At 32.2% G+C, this 18740-nt stretch overlaps 1 protein-coding gene across 2 annotated transcripts in view; it reads right to left on the reverse strand.

The window, feature by feature from the left end:
• Positions 1–2354: 2354 nt before the first annotated feature.
• The window catches only part of LOC129987799 (bestrophin-4-like), a 34334-nt gene continuing 17948 nt past the window's right edge, over positions 2355–18740 (reverse strand). For both annotated transcript variants that reach the window (XM_056095739.1, XM_056095738.1), the window contains exons 3-10: positions 15348–15482; positions 13401–13567; positions 11043–11197; positions 10371–10448; positions 8780–8932; positions 7282–7362; positions 4524–4675; positions 2355–3409 (exon numbers count right to left, since the gene is read on the reverse strand). In XM_056095739.1, coding sequence (XP_055951714.1) covers positions 2476–3409; positions 4524–4675; positions 7282–7362; positions 8780–8932; positions 10371–10448; positions 11043–11197; positions 13401–13567; positions 15348–15482 — 1855 coding nt within the window. In that variant the 3' untranslated portion in view covers positions 2355–2475. The remainder of the gene's footprint in view (positions 3410–4523; positions 4676–7281; positions 7363–8779; positions 8933–10370; positions 10449–11042; positions 11198–13400; positions 13568–15347; positions 15483–18740) is intronic.

An 18740-nucleotide genomic window follows, 5' to 3' on the forward strand; every position in this document is an offset into this window, starting at 1 on the left:
AAAAATTCTAATGCATTAAAAAATATTATTAATGATTTTAATAAAACGATGGCTACACAAACTATATTCATAATATTCAATATTTTTAAAAAATTGCGTTTCTTAAAAATTTATTTGACAACCATATATTTTTTTACCGTCTTGATTGCAGTCTTAGACAGTTTCTTAATCAGGAATCATCCAATAGAGCATTATATGCTTTGAATGACATGAGGAATTAAACAATAAATAGATGATTCAGTCACGAAATGTGAGAAACATAAAACTGAAGTGTCTTGGACTTTAGAGTATATTAAATAATATATTGGGAAATTTATTTAATTTAAGAAATTGATATTTTAGAGAAATAATTTTAAATTACGTTTACTATTTTCTTTTCTTTTTGAAAGTGTGATTTGCTCTAACTTCAAATTATATTACTATCTTATTAATGGTATCGATTACAATGGACAATTAAAAAAAAATCCAATCATCTCACTACCAGATGCTACTTTGCACCAGTCGGTTACTGAATTTTATTTGGATGTTTGTTTGCTTTTTTATCAAAAGTTTTAAGGAGCCACTTTTGGTGGGAAATTGATTTCGAGATGGTCGACAACAAGCAAAACACAGTAAAATAAATAAATAAAACAGAATTGGCCATTTAGAATTTTTTTTGCATACACCTTAACAACAGTATTATCCCTTTCCCCCTTCCCTCCCTCCCCATTCATAACTACACGCACAAAAATGACCAAAGCTGTAAAGTCACGAAGGCTTCGACATCTTATTTTCAAAGTTCTACAAATGAGAGTTTTGTGCCTCACTGAAAAGTAAAAAGAACAGAGTATGCAATTTGGATAACTTTTCTTTTAGACCAATTAAAACCAAAATTTCAAACAGAACTGCCACTTTAGTTACAAGATAACATACCAAATTTCCTATATATGTATCGTTTTGCTTTTGAATTATCCCGTTTACATGTATGCAAATATACAGAATGACCAATGGTCAACCCATTGACTAACTTGATTCAAAATTGGATACGTATCTATATTTCAGATGCTAAAAATGTGTAGCAAATAGTATCCATTTAGCTCTTTGTATTTTGTAGTTATTGTGCTTATTGGATCTCGTTCGAAATTCTATAAAAATCTCCAAATTTGGCGTAAGAACCATATACCATATTTCATTCATCTATCTCACAGCAGATTTTAATTATAGTGTTCACAAACAAACAGGTGTGATTTCAGAATTGTGCTTCTTTCTTGGAATTAGGAAGACCTAATACGTGGAGATGGTCAAAATCCCAAAAGTTCGAATTTTCTTTTGTATACTTCATATACGAAAAAGTAAAAATCATGAAATATATGGTGCGTGCGTTAATATAGAAGTTGCACTCATTAGAAGAGAAGTCTTTTTAAAATTGCATTGTTATTGATAGGGTATTTAAATGCAAACAACGATAATTGCCAGTAACAACCATCATTCATCATGTTCAATTTCTTGGGCGGATTTTTTTCCCTGGAAAGAGCTAAAATCGAAATAGAGTCAATTTAACACAGAACACAAAGATGGCTGGTCATGTAACCCATAAAAATTCAAGAAAAAATTGAGAACATAAGAATATATTTCCAGTGTATTATCTCTGTAAATATGACTGCACCTGCATCAAATGCGAATAGAATGTACCTAATAGAAATTTTAAAAGCCATTCACCAGTAAAGCTTCTAATATTTATATAAAATGACGGCAAATTGCATATTTATAAGAAAATTAATACAACCAATATTAAATAAATGCAAATTTTGGAATCAAAAAATTTTTTTGGGGGGGATCAACTAAATAGAAAACAAAACAATAACTTTAAATATGAAAAACAAAAGATTCTTTGCATTGAAATTAAACAATCAGATTATATTAAATTCAATTTTTCAATGAAATAGAAAATAATACAGGGGTAAGTCAGTAAAATGGGACTCATAAAATAATGTTCACAACAAATTCTAGTCAACTCTCATTTTCTTTCAAAACGAAAATGTTAAAAATCATTAACCAATCTTCAAATTAAAAAAAAATGAACAGCTTTCTGTATTTAGAATGAGAAAAATGCGATTAATCACAATAGAATGCTAGATTTAACATTATAAATTTCCAATCTATAAATGAGACTGCAATCCAATGGACATAAAGCTTCCTTATCACGAGTTACATAGATTAAATTGATTGACGGAAATTAAGCAAATATTAATCCATTATAAATAAATAATTTTTCAAATAACTGGTTAAAAAAAATTTGTTTGGAAAGCTACTTTCGTAATTACTTTTCCTTTATTAAAAAATATAAAAAAAGTCAACTAAAAATAATACAAGCCTTTAAAAAATTAAAAATCATTTTATTTCAAATATAATGAATTTGCAAATGGCAGCGAGTAAAATTCAACTATTCCAGATCCAAATTTTTAAAACAACACATAACCTAAACGCATATACGCTTCACTGCACATTATCTGGCGATGTGTTTCCATTCTGATTGCCATCGGGCTTTTGCATATCTATAACAACAGAATCCGTATCGACAGGTTCTTCCATCTCAAACTGGGTTTCATTCATAGTTTCATCTTCCTCTTCCGAACTGTCGTCACTGCCCAATGAGCAACAAGATTCATAACCTTTCAATTCACAGTCCTTCTTGTGACCTTGAGCATTGACCACTCGATTCAACTCCTCCAGAACTTTGCTGGCTTCAGCAACTAAATTCTGGACATCGTCCATCGGTGTGGAGGAGGCTGCTTCCGGAACTGGTTCTAGGCTGATGGTGGACACCACTCTAGATGGTTCTTCTGGAATGGGTGGCATGTGGGCGATAAGGCCACCCTCTCCTTCTGCATTTTGGTCGATAGTTTCACTGACAATGGTAGGTACACTTTCAAAGTTTCCCACTACTGGAGCCATGGCTGTGTTTATAGCAGATACTAATCCTTTGGTTTCGCACTCTGGAATGCTTCCATTTGGAAGGCTACTGGCCTCTGCTTGCTGAAGGTCATAGAGCTTGTGCCTATGACGACTGATGCTGCTGGGGTGGAAGGATATGCTAGATGCCCTGCTGTGAGTGGGACTGGACCTCCTCGCAATGCTGGATTTACGGCTGTGACTAGGTGTACTTCCTTTCGGTTGGGGGAATTTTTCGTTGTTCAGGACAAAAGCTGGATTCACATGACCTTGAGGTTCCCTGAAACTCTCATTCTTAAGAGTGGATCTACGGCGGATGCTCTGGCCGAAATTTGAATTCAGGATATTCATGAGGAAAGAGGGTCTGTAGCGAATTCCAGATGTTTGTTTGACTGAATCACTGGAATAAACATTTGCTTCATTGTCTTCTTCCAGAAGAGTATCCATGGGTAAAAATTCTGCATCTGCAGGGTTCACTCTGTAAAGGAATGTGGAATGGTATCAATGCATTAATATAAACAATCCATAATTTATGTATGAACATGAATTAATGATCAATACATACTGCTTTATCCTTGTAAAATAGCTCTGAAGTTCCTCAAACTTTTATGAATTTTTATATACGAGAGAATCAAAACATTTTTTCTTGCCTTCTTTGATATTGAACAATACACAGTACTCAGCAGGAAAATGCAATATGGTATTGAAGCAGATTTCAAGCTAAGTAAGATTTTATATTTGAAGTTCAAATGTAAATTCAAAATCTTCATAAATGGCATGAACATTCTGTATCCTATTATTCCCATTCCCATTTATGTAATGCTTTAATTCAAAGGAACAAGAGATATTGCGGATGCCTTTTTCTTCTTGGTCTATTGGATGATATTGTTGGTCTGTAAACCGTCATAATTTTTTTTTATTAAATGCAAAAATGTTGGCTCCCATTTGTCTATGAATTTGACAACAAAAATGAATGTTCCAGAAAATACAAGAATTATAGTGACATCTCTACTAGGTGCGGAATTTGTAGAATTCTTCTAGAAAATTCTATGCTCTGTAACGAAAACTACTCAGCGGAAGTGCTCGTATATGCCTCAAATCTGTCTTAGGAGTCTTGATAATTGAGCGAGCTCTCTATCAAATTACTTTTATTTAGCACGGGTGAATATTTGAGCAAAATAAATTTAACGCAGAAAAACTAGGAACAGTATAAAGGTATCTTTAATCACATGTAAATAATTTGATGATAAGATATTTAAAGCAATAACTTCTAAGACACGAGTTTAAATAGAATAATTGATGTGAATATTTTTTCATAGCACATTAACACTATTTCTCAGTATTACAAAAAAGTTTTTAAAATCTTCGTAAAAAGTTTCCTATTAACAAACTCACTTATTAATTGACTTATTGAATTTAAATAAGCCAATACAGCCAAGGTAAAATCAATTAACCAATGGAATTCCTGTTTAGCCATATAATGAACACATTTTTTAATTTTTTTTAGCTCAACAGAGATTTAAATATTCTACAGTTTAGATTATTAAATATAAAGGTATAATGCGAAATGTAAATAAAGTTTCTAAACCTACTCCAAGTTAAATGCAGATCCCAATTGTGGGTTGTTGATGTATTTGGCAGATATCTTGGTTTGAGGTAGTTGTGGCAAGATTTCATCCCAGTACATGTCTTTATGCAATTTCGGGTGTTTGGCGTGGAAATGATCTACCACGAGATATACAATCTGCAATGAAAAAAAGTGAAGATTTTGTGTAATAAATATTTATTAGATATGAAGTTTATGAATAACAAGAACTATTTACAATCAATATGAAAAAGTTACTGAAAGGAAAATACAGAATAACTCTAGTGTTGCCTTTTTCCTTACGAGCCCTCAAAATTCAGTTTGCATTACAAAATGCAAAACATTTTGAATCCATTTAATAAATTTACTCTTTCAACTTTGAATTGTATGATAGCAGAATTGTTGGAATACCAACAGAAGGACAGATATTAAATCTACCTTTCTTCTCTTCCCATTCCTTGATAGGATGAATGAGTACCAATTGTACGACAGAAGAATTTGTTGGAATATCAACAGATGAACAGATATAAAATCTTATTTCTGTTACCATTCTTTGATAGAGTAAATGAGTCGCTTTAATTTTAGTTTAGTTATATTAACGTCCCGTTTTAAAGCAACACTAGGGCTATTCTGGGACGGACCTCATAATTTTGAACGCATTCAGGTGACGGGGACAACATATTAGCTGCTACCCCGCCCCCTCGAAACTTCCATACCACACTAGTGGGAGGACGTTTTGCCCCGACGGATTTAGCGTGCACCAGACCCGCTTACACGACGGTTCTTCGATGGAATCGGGTCTCGAACCTGAAATTCTCCTGTTCCGAATCCGAGATTTTACCATCAGGTCATCTGGTAAATAAGGGAGAAGTATACAATCATATGTGGTTAAGAAACAAACTTTTTACTGTACATAGATTCTGAAATATTTAGTATGATCAATTGAATTCAGCATTTTAAAGTACGTATGCTGATACGCATTTACAACAATGAACATAACAGTATGTTCACTTATTTACAATACTTTATTGCTAAGCTATTCACCTTCGGTGACCATCCATTTTTCCGAGATCATTTGTAACCAAAAATTGCAATCGAATCTTTTATACTTATCTCAGAAAGAGTCTTTCATATTGAAATCGATTTTTTTATACTTAAAGGCTTACTCAACTTCAAATTTTGGTAATCATTTATTTATTACAATTTTAGAAACCTTACACAAATATACTCATTGCCCTGTACGTCTCCCAGTTCAAAGTCATTCGACGAAAAATTCGAACTTCGAATTTTAAATGGGAAATTATTACATTTCAATTAATCCAGCAGAAGGAGTACTGAATTAAAGCAAGTCCGTGAAAATACAACGCTGAAGTGCACTACAGAATACATTTTATAATCTACGTAATATCTCATGGGATTATATAACAATATTATATATATCATTCAACAAAAAAACTATTACGTATTACAATAAAAAAGGTAAGATTTTAAATAAGCTATGCATATTTTTATACATCGAATTATATCACAGAAAAAGTCAACAGAGTTTAAAATTGAATGAACTTTTCAGGTTTCAACATTACTTCCCTTTGAAATTAAACTATAAATGTAATTACCCTGGATTTTTTTTAAAAAAATTCAAGAATTTCATTAAACTTTTTATTACTTTAAACAAATACCTTTTCAGTGTGGAAAAAATAAACTGAATCATCAATAATGGAAAAAAAAGTTATTTGAATTTCATTACAACAATGGAAATATTATGAAATACTAAACGCCACGCCTATATTTTATTCCATTTGGCCCGCAGTCCCCACCGATGTTCATGCTGTTTAAATCCCTCTCATACAAAACATGTTTACTGCGTTTTATTGAAACCTATTAAAATAATTTTTATAGTGAAAATTTTATCGCATTTACTAAATTTATTAATAAAATGTAATTTTTTGTTTTATATCGTATTTTTTACTGTCCATCACCGGCGACTGTCTCAGACTGTATGAAACATTTTACGTCAACCATCAGTCATCAGCAATTGACGCGGCCCGAACGGAAAATTCAGTGTTCGTCACCGATGCTTGATGTGGAACTTAATGTATTAAAAACACTTTTAAAAATTGAGTAAAATTATGAAAAAATTTTATGATAGGACAAATTATTTATTTAATAATAATTTGTCCTTACTTTAAAAAAAGGACAAATTATTTAATGTTAATATGGTACAAAAATTGCAAACGCATTGTGCCGTAATATCCCGTATACCACAGTGAAGTGTACAAAATTCATGTTAAAATGTGAACAAGTTATATCCGTTAACTTGCTTTTTCTCTAATAAATTCTTGTAGTGCAGTATATAAACATATATAAACTACCAGTAAAGAGCCTTATGTTTTAACCCGATAGCTTACTGGCAACTGCTTCTATGTTTCACTGGATCCGCGGTCGCGTTAACATTATACGTGACTTGAGATGGATGGAACGCTTAGTACTCAATAAGAAGCGAGAAAATACGTATTGTAACAATGAGTTTTGGTATAAAAACTTTCTTCTGATATTTGTGGGTAAAGAAATGAGTTTATAGAACTCCGGCTTATCCGGCATTTTTGTTATCCGACCTGTCCTTTCATCACATGTGACCGGATACTCGGGAGTGTACTGTATTTTTGCCATTGCGGAAGAATACAAAACATTTTTTAAAAATTATGATTTCAAAGTTTTTCACTTAATTTTCGTCCGTGTCGCAAGTTTTATTATTCATTTCTTACATGAGCGTTTCTGTCTAAGCACCAATTCAGCTCAAAATCGTCATCATCTTCTCCATATGGGTTTACAATCTGCTCAGCTACCTGTAATAAAGGATACAGGGAAGTTAATTTTAGTAGCACAGAAAAAAAAAGATCATCTACGAAAAGATCTGAAATCGTTAGATTTAGCAGATACTGCGGTTTAATGAATACTTAAACACACGAATACAAATAGAGTCGATTAATTGTTTTCGTATATTGATTTGATAGGGTGTAATGATTTGTTTTCCTTTGTCTCGAAAACAATTTTAATAGTTAAACGCATAACAATTCAAAAAATTTAACTGAAACAGACCGATTTTTTAAAACAGTTGTGTATTTCAGTGTATAAATCAATTGGGATTTCGCAGGATCATTATGAACAACGATCAGGAGGCGATTTAAAATTTCTGCATTCATAATTATAGACTTAATATACATCATAAAATGAACCTTCGTAAATTCTGAAAAAAAATTCTGAAGGTCCTGAAATTTCGAAATAAACTTTTCCATTGACCTACTGCAGTAGCTAGATTAGTTTTTAAAAAGTTTTACATATTTCTTAGTTGAAGAAAAAAATAATTAAGCACGCGATATCATGTAATGATAGAAAAAGAGTTATAACATTCTAAACTACCATTTTAAAACTGAAAGTGCTCAGTGTTGTTGTGTTTTATGTGCTAACATTATGATAGAGCCTTTCAGAAAATGTTAACTTTAAATATATCATGAATTGACTATCGAAGTCCATTTTCAATTGTCTTAATTTGCTGATTTTCTAATCAGGAAAATTTGTTTGTAATCAATAAATTAATATTGTGTTAATTATTAAATTAGTTATAAATTTGATTTTAATAAAGAAAAGAAACTAAATGTCTTTGGATGCTTTTTTTTTTTTTTTTTTTTGCCAACCGAATGAAAACAAAATTGTCATGGAATTATAGTTTTAATCACAAGATCGCATACTAATTTGAACTGATTCAAGTTATTGCACTTGAATTATTGCATTTAAATTCTTGTAAAACTATAGACCGACAGAACATCAATTGTTTTCGCAGATTCGGTTCAAAATTTTATAAAACTCTATACTTTAGATGCTAAGCCTCTGTACTAAATTTTATCAACTTTACTCTACGTTTTCTAGTTATGAATTCATTTTTACTCGAACAATGGGTCCTCTAAATAAGAATAAGGGGATAAATGCCTTTTGAATAGATTTGCTTCAAAAATTGATAGAAAATTACAAATTTAGTCTTACGCCCGTATACCAAATTTTATCCGTCCAGCTCTAAGAGTCTGAGTTATCATGTTAACGGGCAGGCATACATGATGCCGAAAAATGGCTTTTCGGGCTCGAGGAGGTTGAAAGGAGATTCATCACAATCTCGAATTCGAATGCTTTGACAATTACAATACTTTCGCTTTGTACAATTCGTTTATGAAAGAATAAAAACTGGATTATGACAAAGAAAATCCTTACCTTCAGCCATCCCACATAGAAGAAGAACTGCAGAAGTGTGAAGATGGGAATATAAAGATCCACCTTGTGCTTATCGTCTCCCCTGCTTGGATCTAAGTATTGCCTCCCCACCATCAACGCAACGGAGTACGTGTACGTGGCAAGTGTAACCACCTGTAGGAATTGAGAAGCACAGATCAAAGACTGGTCCATAAGTAACAGTCGAATTATTGTATTCAGAAATGTTGGAGCAATTAATGAATTTTATAAATACTTTTATGAATATACTAACGATATAACCATAAAGTTAGCAATAAAATGAAAGATAACCAATGACTTTTATGATGAAAATATAACCCTATCGTATGAAATATTGTAGTGTATATAAAATGAGATTCTTAGTCTGTAGTCTGTATACCAAATTCCATCTATCTACCTCAAAACGTTTTTCAGCTATTGTGTCCATAAGCAGTCAGATATAATGTCAAAAAAGCATTTTTTTGATCCCCAGAAGATAACTCGAATTATAAAAATCATTATCGATTGCTATTATCTTCGATTCATTTGGCTCACCAATTATGGTGAAAAAATTCACGCCGAGGAAGACAGAAGCAATTCGCTTCTCTGCTTTACAGCAATTGATAAAAAATTGGTACTCCTTTATCCAATGTTTCCTTTGCCAAAGGTAATCCTTTACCCAATATCTCCTTTGCCCATGGTACTCTTTTAGCCAATGTCTCCTTTGCCAGTGGTATTTTTTTAGCCAATGTCTCCTTTGCCAATGTAGTCTTTGGAAAAGGAACTCCTTTGGTTAATTAGAAAAATTGCCATTTTTCCCCAGACAGACAAATATTATTTTACAGGAAGAATAGAAGTGACATTTGTTGAAGTTTGTATCCACTGGCATATTTTAAAGGAGATGACATTAATCGATCCACTTTGGAATATTCTCTGCATTCTGAAACGATTTCAGGATGTCCCAGTTTCCTTCTGTCTTAGTTTCAGGACAAAAGTGTCCCTTCCCTCGTCTTTCTCAGAGAATCCCACCATTGGCTGTCAAATGTAAATAGCTTTCGCTTCATGTCATTTATGCAAATTTTTTTCAGAAATCATTTTACAAAGCTACGAATTAATTTCACTATATTGTTGTAAACCCTCGAAGATGTAATGGATCTTTCATAGCTTTGGAAAAAATTGTTTTATTCGGGAAATTTTTGATGATAGCATTTATTATTTTGAATTGATATTGAAGATTCATTCTAGACATTCATTCTTCTTGTAATTGGTCAACTTCCTAAGTATTCCTACACCTAAAGTATTAAGATTACATGTTTTTATAATAATTAATCATCATAGAATTTCCCTGTAAGAAACAGGATTATATAAAGGGAATCGAGGTCAGAGAATGACCATTTTCACTTTTTTTAAAAATCAAGGTCCCCTTTTCCGTCTTTTAACAGACCCTGGATGTTTATTACACTCAAGATGGCCGATTTTTTTGCACACAAAATAGTTTATATTATATTATCTAGTATAACGTAAAAATGTGCTTCGTACAATTAATATTGTATTAAACTAACAATGCTTCCTTAGCAAAAGCAATATATCTTACCTGTGTATACACCAACGGAACACTTATCCAATCATAGTTGAACATTGTTCCACAGGCACTTCTGTATAATACAAACTCCTATAAAAGAAATTGGAAACATCTTAAAAGCATGATTTTATATTTTATACAACCTGTATAACTTTTTAATCGATATTAATAGATATAATAATTAATGAATTTAAATGGCATAACTGAAACTGCCCAGTAAAGAAACAAATGCTTAAAGAATGTTTGGAAATACTAAAATAAATTTTTCTGTTTGCTGAATGATTATGAAACATAGTGAAATCAGATAGCAATGACAATTCTTTCTCCGGGGGGAAAAATCACTAGCTTATCATTTCTTTTACTTAGCTACATAATTTTCTTATATCCATTTGCAAGCTATTTTTTTGCCGATATTTATCTCAATTTTTTTTGACGTATCAATTCTTTTTTTTCAAAAAATCTCCCCCAGATGCACTTTTCACCCTCCAAGGTATACATGTACCGAACTTAATAGTTGTAGATCAAGCGGTCTGGCCTACAGTACACCAGCACACGCAAACACACACACAGAGGCATTCATCTTTATTAGTAGTAGAGATAGAGAAGTGTCAAGCAACGGTGAAGGTAAAATTCTCCCATTCGGTTTTACGACGCTTTTAATATATTCGAGGAAGAGCCACTTACCCTGAAGAGGCCATCCAGCAAGATCGAATCTTTAATTCTCCCTTCCTTTTTGGCCCTCATTGCCAGGGCGCTGAACCACTGGGCGGGGAGCCACCACTTACCATAAGGAGCTTCCAGCTTCTCGTATATTGTCCGCTCTTCTTTCGTCATTAAGCCTGAAATGGGAACAATAAAGTTAGGCCTGTTTCATCAACGTGATTTTATTTTTTTACGTAATTTAGCATTTCCTTTCGAAGTTTTACAAAAAATACAAAGTGTACGAGAAAGGAATAATGACACTTATATCCCAAATTATTAGATTTGTAAATTCGTTTCTTTTCTTTTCTTCATTTTAAACTTAACTTTTGGGGCATCTAAGGTTATGTTGAAGGTAATAACTAATTGATTTTCCATCATATCAATTAACATTCACAACTCTTCTTTGGAATTTGACTTACAAGCTAATTTAGAATGAAAAACAAAATACTTATCAGTGATCGGTATACACTTGTGTCTATAAAATAGGTAATAAAACTTTGTAACAAAAATAATAAAGCAAGTGTGTGTGAGTGAGTGAGAGAGAGAGAGAGAGAGATCAGATTTATAAAAATGTATAAAGAAATATATGATACAAAAGGGAAAACATACAAATTAATGTTTTTGAAGAAAAAACTAAATTGTTCGTAATTGTTGTAATGATTGCAGTTTCTTTTTTTGAAATCTTAGCAAGGAATGTGTTTACTTTAATAAATTATAATGTATAAAGAAATTATTGTACATATTCTTGACCAGAATATTCAGAAGAAATTGAGGTAAATTCTGTAAACGCCAAATGACTCGATGAAAGCGTCCCAAATAGATCTTTTTTGTTAAGCAGTGGAACTTGGGTCTTTTCTTGCATCCCAAACATGTTCTGTCAGATTAAACTCAAATAAGATCATTCCATTCAACACTTTATCAGAAGATCACCAACTCACGTCATATGATAATAGTAAATATTATTATCCATGAAAATGAGACTTATTCAATAAGTGAATACGAAGGTGTATATAATATTTTGGAAATAAGTTTCAGCACTCATAGTTGACATTTCTAAAACAAAAAACTGCGTACACGCTTCAAAATTATGTCTGGATTGACAGGCACCACTGCCTATGCAATGGCCACATCAAAGATGTTAGCAGAAGAATGGTTCAGATTCATACCAAAATACAGGAAGAAGATAAATAAAATCTGCTTTCATCAGTGAATAAAATATTTCTGCATTTTTTGTTCATTCCAAATAGAGCGTTTATGGCAGCTCAATCTCTTCTTTTTGCTGGAATTATTCAATAAGATTACCTGATTGGTTTGTGGGCAAACAAATCAACACGTTTTAATATCCTGATTTTGGCCTGATCTTAGTGATATTCTGGTATCATTGCTCGTATATATTTTCTGTACCAATTTTATGGCAGTTATTTAACGATTTCTTTTGGCTGGTATATAATGATCTTCGTTTGCAGTAATTTTATTTAGTCATTCAGAACTGTGATATCTAGTAATTGTTCCATTTTCATAAAGTCATTTACATATCCATCCAACATGCGGTTCCCTTTCACGATTCCAGATTCACTAGTAACACTTCTGATTGAACAATTTTCTTACTCATCTTCCTTCCACTAATAAAAGAGCCGCGATGGCCTGGTGGTATGGTCTCGGCTTGTGAACCGTAGGGTTTCAGGTTCGAGATCCGATTCCACCGAAGAACCGTCGTGTAAGGGGGTCTGTTGCAAGTTAAATCCATGCCAAACGTCCTCCAGCTGGTGTGATGTGGTGTGGTGTGGAGATGGGGGTGCCAGCTCAGGTGTCGTCCTCGTCATCTGACCGCGGTTCAAAATCACGTGGTCCGTCCCAAAAATAGGGCTAGTGTTGCTTTACAACGGGACGTTAATATAACTAAACTAAACTAAACTAAACTAAACTAATCCACTAATAAAAACGTCTACATGCGTTCATTGATTCATATAATTTGACAAAATAAGGGAAAAACAACATAAATTATCAAAAAATATGTTCAATAATCTTTTTATATTGTTTTGAAACTAATGTGGTGCAAAATGTTTGCGTATTCATCAGGTGAGCTTGTAACTTATTTCCCTAATATTAAGTCTTTCTTTATTTGGCCATCCTCTATTCACTTTTATGTGCAAAAGCTAATATTTCGTGTTTGTCCCTCAATTTATAAACACCGGTGTATTTCTATTCTCTCCTTCTATGAATAATAATGCATTATATTTACAACTTGTCTTGTGATCTTAAATTTAATTCATTTTTCTATCAATCTTCAAGATCTTGCCTGCAAACTGATTAAATAATCTTTCAATCTGATGCACTCACCTGCACTCACGAAATGCTGACTGGTTGGGAATCGCCTCTTGACTGCGGTGCTCACTGACTGAAATGTTATGGCTTGCAGAAGAATCAGGTAGCGTCCGAGGGTACGACGAATCATGCGACTTCTGTCGTCCGCACCGTGCACGTAGGCTCCAATCATATAGCACAACCTAAGGATAAAAATCAAAATCTGATTTCAGTTAATCTTAAAATTACTTTGACTGCTAATGAGCCGCCATTTTTTATATTTCTTCACTGAATTTATTATATATTTTCAGTACAATTGAGGTACAAGTTCAGAAAGGATTTCTTATGGTTTTCTTTTTTATGTGGAAAACATTGTAATTGAAAATACTATATTGAAAAGATTTATCATGAGTAGAATACAGAATCTTTTTCCCTAATAATACATATCGCGAGGTTTTTTTTAAAAAAATTATCTATTTTTGCATTTTAATGTTTGCAATAAAGCACAACTACGTCTGTGACGTTCAGTTACTCTTAACTTGTCAACGAGTTACTCTTGTTACTCTTAACTTGTCAATCTTATTGTGCAACTGTTTCTGAATAAATCGATTGACTGAACTAATAATTACTTGATAAATGAATCAATAATCTCTTGGTATCACCTAAACGAACTGTTTTTCAAGTTATTGGAAAATATTTTCCGCAATAAGATGGCAAGCATTTTAATTCGTTTGATTTTTTTATTTTCCCATATACGCGATATAGAGAAAATATATGTTATCGTCAGAAGATTTGAACTTGAAATTTTGACGAATCCCTACATTTTAGACCTCCTGAATTGGAAAAACACATTTTCAGAAAATGTCCGTCACCCTATATGTGACAAAGATAACTCAAAAACGCTTTGAGCTGGACGGATGAAATTTGGTATACAGTCTTTACAACAAATTTGTAGATTTCTGTCAAATTTCGAGTAAAATCCGTTCTGAGGAAGTCCGGCTATTCGAATATAAGTTAACACGAGAATTACAAAACGAAGAGAGCTATATAGATAAAATTTGGTATACAGATTGTAACATTCCCCGTTTCCCAGTACTGATAAGACATTTACAGCCAGCTGTGTCGTCGCTGTTACTTACTAAACGCCTCGAGATAGCCAGATGGTGGATCTTTTCACCTGGGTGGTCTCGCATCTGTTCATTAGCGACTACAGTGAAAGACCACATGTGGAATTCCTCATCCAAGAGGTATTGATAGTACCTTCAAAGAGAAAGGGGTGTCCAAACATCTGGAGGCTAGATGTTTCTCTTTATGAAAGGACCTTCCCACGACCCACTGGCGTCGCTGAGAGAGCATATTGCTGAAGAGCATATGGCCGAAAGAGAGCTCAAATGACCAATGTAAATTAAAAGGAGGAGATTGTCGCCGAAATAAAGTGCGGAGATATTTTTTTAGGAGGAGAGAAGAAACGAATTGCAGGAAACGGTTGGACTACGCCCACGAGTTCGGAGTCTGAGAAACTACCCCTGGAGTGGTCGTGTTGATGTGATGGAGAACTGAGTTTCAAGAAATCCTTCGACTTTGACTGTTGTATCTCCTACTACAGGTGTAAATAACTATTTATTTAACAAATTGTTCTTTGTATATATAGGGCTGTAAAATAACGAATTGTCTGGAAATTCTGCTTCGTTATTTCATCAGTCTAGATCAGGACATTACAAGATTTAAAATCTATGGTATAGACATATATCAAATTTTGAATCAAATCTAACTACATATATAATCTTTTATTTGCTTAGTTCATAAACAAAATAATTCTTCGAGTAATTCAAAAGGCAGAAAACGATAATTTTAGTACTTAAATTTTGATTATTTTTTATTAACTAAAGAGGGAAAACAAGGATAAGAAAATTAATATCAGAAAGCTTATTGGCATGTTTTACTTCCGACAAGGCATGTAATATAAAAAGAATATGCACTGACCTGTCTGGCCATGGTATGGCATCGAACTGATTCCACCACCTGCCGATGACGAGAGAAACATAGAAGCCAAGCACAAAAGACAGTGGTATCAGATCGATGAATGTTTCGAAATAACGAACGACGTTCTCGAATTCTCTAGAAGAAAAAAAAATGAAAAGAAAATTCAATTGAAATCTATGTAAATATTAATGTACAATTACTTGAATAAGATTAATAATAATATGAGTTAATGCAGAATTTCATTAAAATTATATGAGAAACTTTTACCGCTACAACTTATCCCACTTCAAATATGAGGATGAGATGCTTCCGGTATGGTGGTTGGTTCTCGCTTCCCTGGGAGCAAATGGTGTGGAGACAGCTATGCCCATCGATGACGAGACGTGCCTTCTAAGGTAGGGTTTATATTGTGGCCGGTGATGGGTCATTAAGATTCAACCTTATTCGCGAAAATCTCTACAATTTATTTATTTTAAAAGCGTATATACACTTGCCAATCGAATAGTTTGTGAGTCATTCTTGTAAATTACCAGCCAGGAATAGGATTAAATTTTCTTAAACCCCTTAGACAATGTAAATATCGTTCCCTCCCCCTCAAAAAAAAACTTTCAAAACCGACTATTTTTATCGATTTTAATTTCATATTTGTTTAAGTTGTTTCAAATATAGAATTTTGACAAACTGAAATAGTAAAAACATTCATTGCAGATCACTTTCCAAACACACTGGTTTCAATAAATGGCATAAAAAATACGCAGCTGAAATTTAAAAGTAATTTTATACCAAATAGAAAATAAAATGACAAAACTTTCTGTAACGCTATCTGAATAATATTTAATTATAGAATCGAACATTTGTTAAAATTATAAAAGACCACGTTTTTTTTAGAATTATAAAATAACGCAGCTTAAAACGCTCATAGAATAATGTTTCAAAATTAATTGAGAAAATACTGTATTTTACTTTGAAAAAGTTTGATTATTCAGCCTTTGTTATTATATTATTATATGCAAATACAAAATTATATAATTTTGTATTTGTATATAGTTATGTATTGAATGGCGACAATTATATGCAAATTCAAAAATATGTCGCTGGTTCGAAGCCTCTTGTTGCTGTGGGATGCCTATTCGCCTATTTAATCGATCCCAATGTGAATCATGAACTGAAGTGAGCACAACGGTGAGTCACCATAAAAGGAAGAGAACTTGCTTTAGAAGTTCTTCGTTTGCAGATTTGATCTTGCAGATTCGTTTAAGGTTCCCAGGTTACGGCGAGCGGGAAAACTCAGGGTGAACCGAAAGATGTCGTCCAATCTTGCAAATCCCGATGGGCGAATTCACAGTGAGCAGTGCATAGGGTTCCGTGTGTAAGCGAGTTCGTCGGCACGCTTTTGGACAATAGAAACGATTCAGCAAATTTTAAGAGTCTGTTGAAAATTATCTTATCTCATGATAAGAGTTTCTCTTAATAATCTCAGAAAATACACATAAACACTTCATCTATATAATGTGGTTTTAGCTATACATTAATTGCTGGTTACATTTATTTTCGGATAACTTTAACATTGAAATGAAAGTTGCTTTAAGTTCTCGCCAAATATTTCCATGAAATAAAAATCCAGGTGTTTCAATATGACATTTCAAATCATTCAGTTAGCTAAACTGCTATTCGTAAAGTTAACAAATGTGTTGATAACTAATTAACCAATCAAATGAAATGGTCAATTCGAAAACTTTTGCATTTTTGTTACTAAATTCCATTTATAGAATACACTACCAGTACGGAAGATGTTCATTAACCTCAAAAAATGCAATTACTTTCTTTATAAAATATCTTGGAGTTGATTTTGTTCTTAATGAATATATTTACTCTTGACTGTGAAATCTATATAAGATGTTTCTCACATTATTTTGAAAGAGAATACAGAATGAATCAGTTATAAGTGACATGCGTCGGGATCAAAATAGATGAAAACGAACTTATCGAAAAAGAATAGTTAGGTGAATTTTATTTAAAAGATCCGGTTTTTCAAAAAAAAAAAAAAAAAAAAAAATTTAAGTTGCACAGATTTCTAAAATAGGAAATTAAGAAGTCAGCTATATTATATATATATATATATATATATAACCACATAATTACTAAATAAAGTGGCATACATTTGCTATCTAGCTACATGAATTTTTTTAATTTAGGATTCAAAAATAAATTTAATAAAAGGAATTTCCTAAAATGAACTTTATTAGTGTATAAAAAAATTATTTTAATTCTTTTTTTTTTTACCTTTTATTCTTCAATTTACAATTTATTATTCTAAATGATATGAAATCTTGAAAACGATTTCCACAAGTACATCGTCTGCTGGTTCCACTCATAACGGACCAAATTTTAATTCAATTAATCGATTTACTGACAATTAGAATATTATAACCATTCTATAATAAATTATTAGAATACTAAAAATAATTGTCAAAAGGTAAAAAAAATCATAATTTTATTCTAGAACATTAGCAAACTAGAGATAGACCGATAACTAAATTCCGTGTTTACAAACAAAAAACAAAATTAGAAATAAAATGGCTTAAAACGAGATAATTATCGTGAAATTTGTCTCTAATTTGATTAATAAATTAGAGTCCGTTACAATGTCAAACAACTTTAGCCATTTGTTCTAATGACGAATTTCGGAATAAATAACTGGCGAATGAAAACACATATTTTATCATTTAGAGATTATTAAACCATATATTTCTCTTTGAGGGGAATGAGAATTGTGATAACTGAAAAAAAAGAGTGAATGCCATTTTGTTGAAATCGCCTTTGAAAAATTTCTAGTAAACTGAATTATTCGTTTGTATATGCGTCAAGTTATCATTAAGCTTTATTTGAAATTATATACTTAAAGTTTCTTAAATGGGATCACAACCATCCCGATTAAGATTTGGTCAAAAATTCTAAAAATTACCATATTCAACGAACGATAAAGGATTTGCAAAACAATAGCCGTATTTTCCCCATTAGTCTAACCAACGAATCTTCTTTGCATTTTAGTTCTGTGATTTCGTTATTTTATTTCGTGTGATATGATAAAGATACATTTCGAGAGTTACACATTTGTGAACGGTATGAAAATTAATGGCATCGACGTGATACCATTGGCAAGCTGATCGTTATTTGCCGTGACAGCAACGGAGTGTCATTGATACGTCACTCCAAGACGTCACATATACTATTTATATCAAATGAGAAAAATCATAAATTTGATTTGTAAATTCTGAAAATTATTTTGCTGCCTATTATCAGATAAAAAAATATTAAATGAATGAAGAACTTTATTTGAAGAAGTTTAGTAAAAAAAGTGTATTAACCCGTAACTGGAGACATGAAGTCAAA

This window comes from Argiope bruennichi, chromosome 10, assembly GCF_947563725.1.
Source record: "Argiope bruennichi chromosome 10, qqArgBrue1.1, whole genome shotgun sequence".
Lineage (NCBI taxonomy): Eukaryota > Metazoa > Arthropoda > Arachnida > Araneae > Araneidae > Argiope > Argiope bruennichi.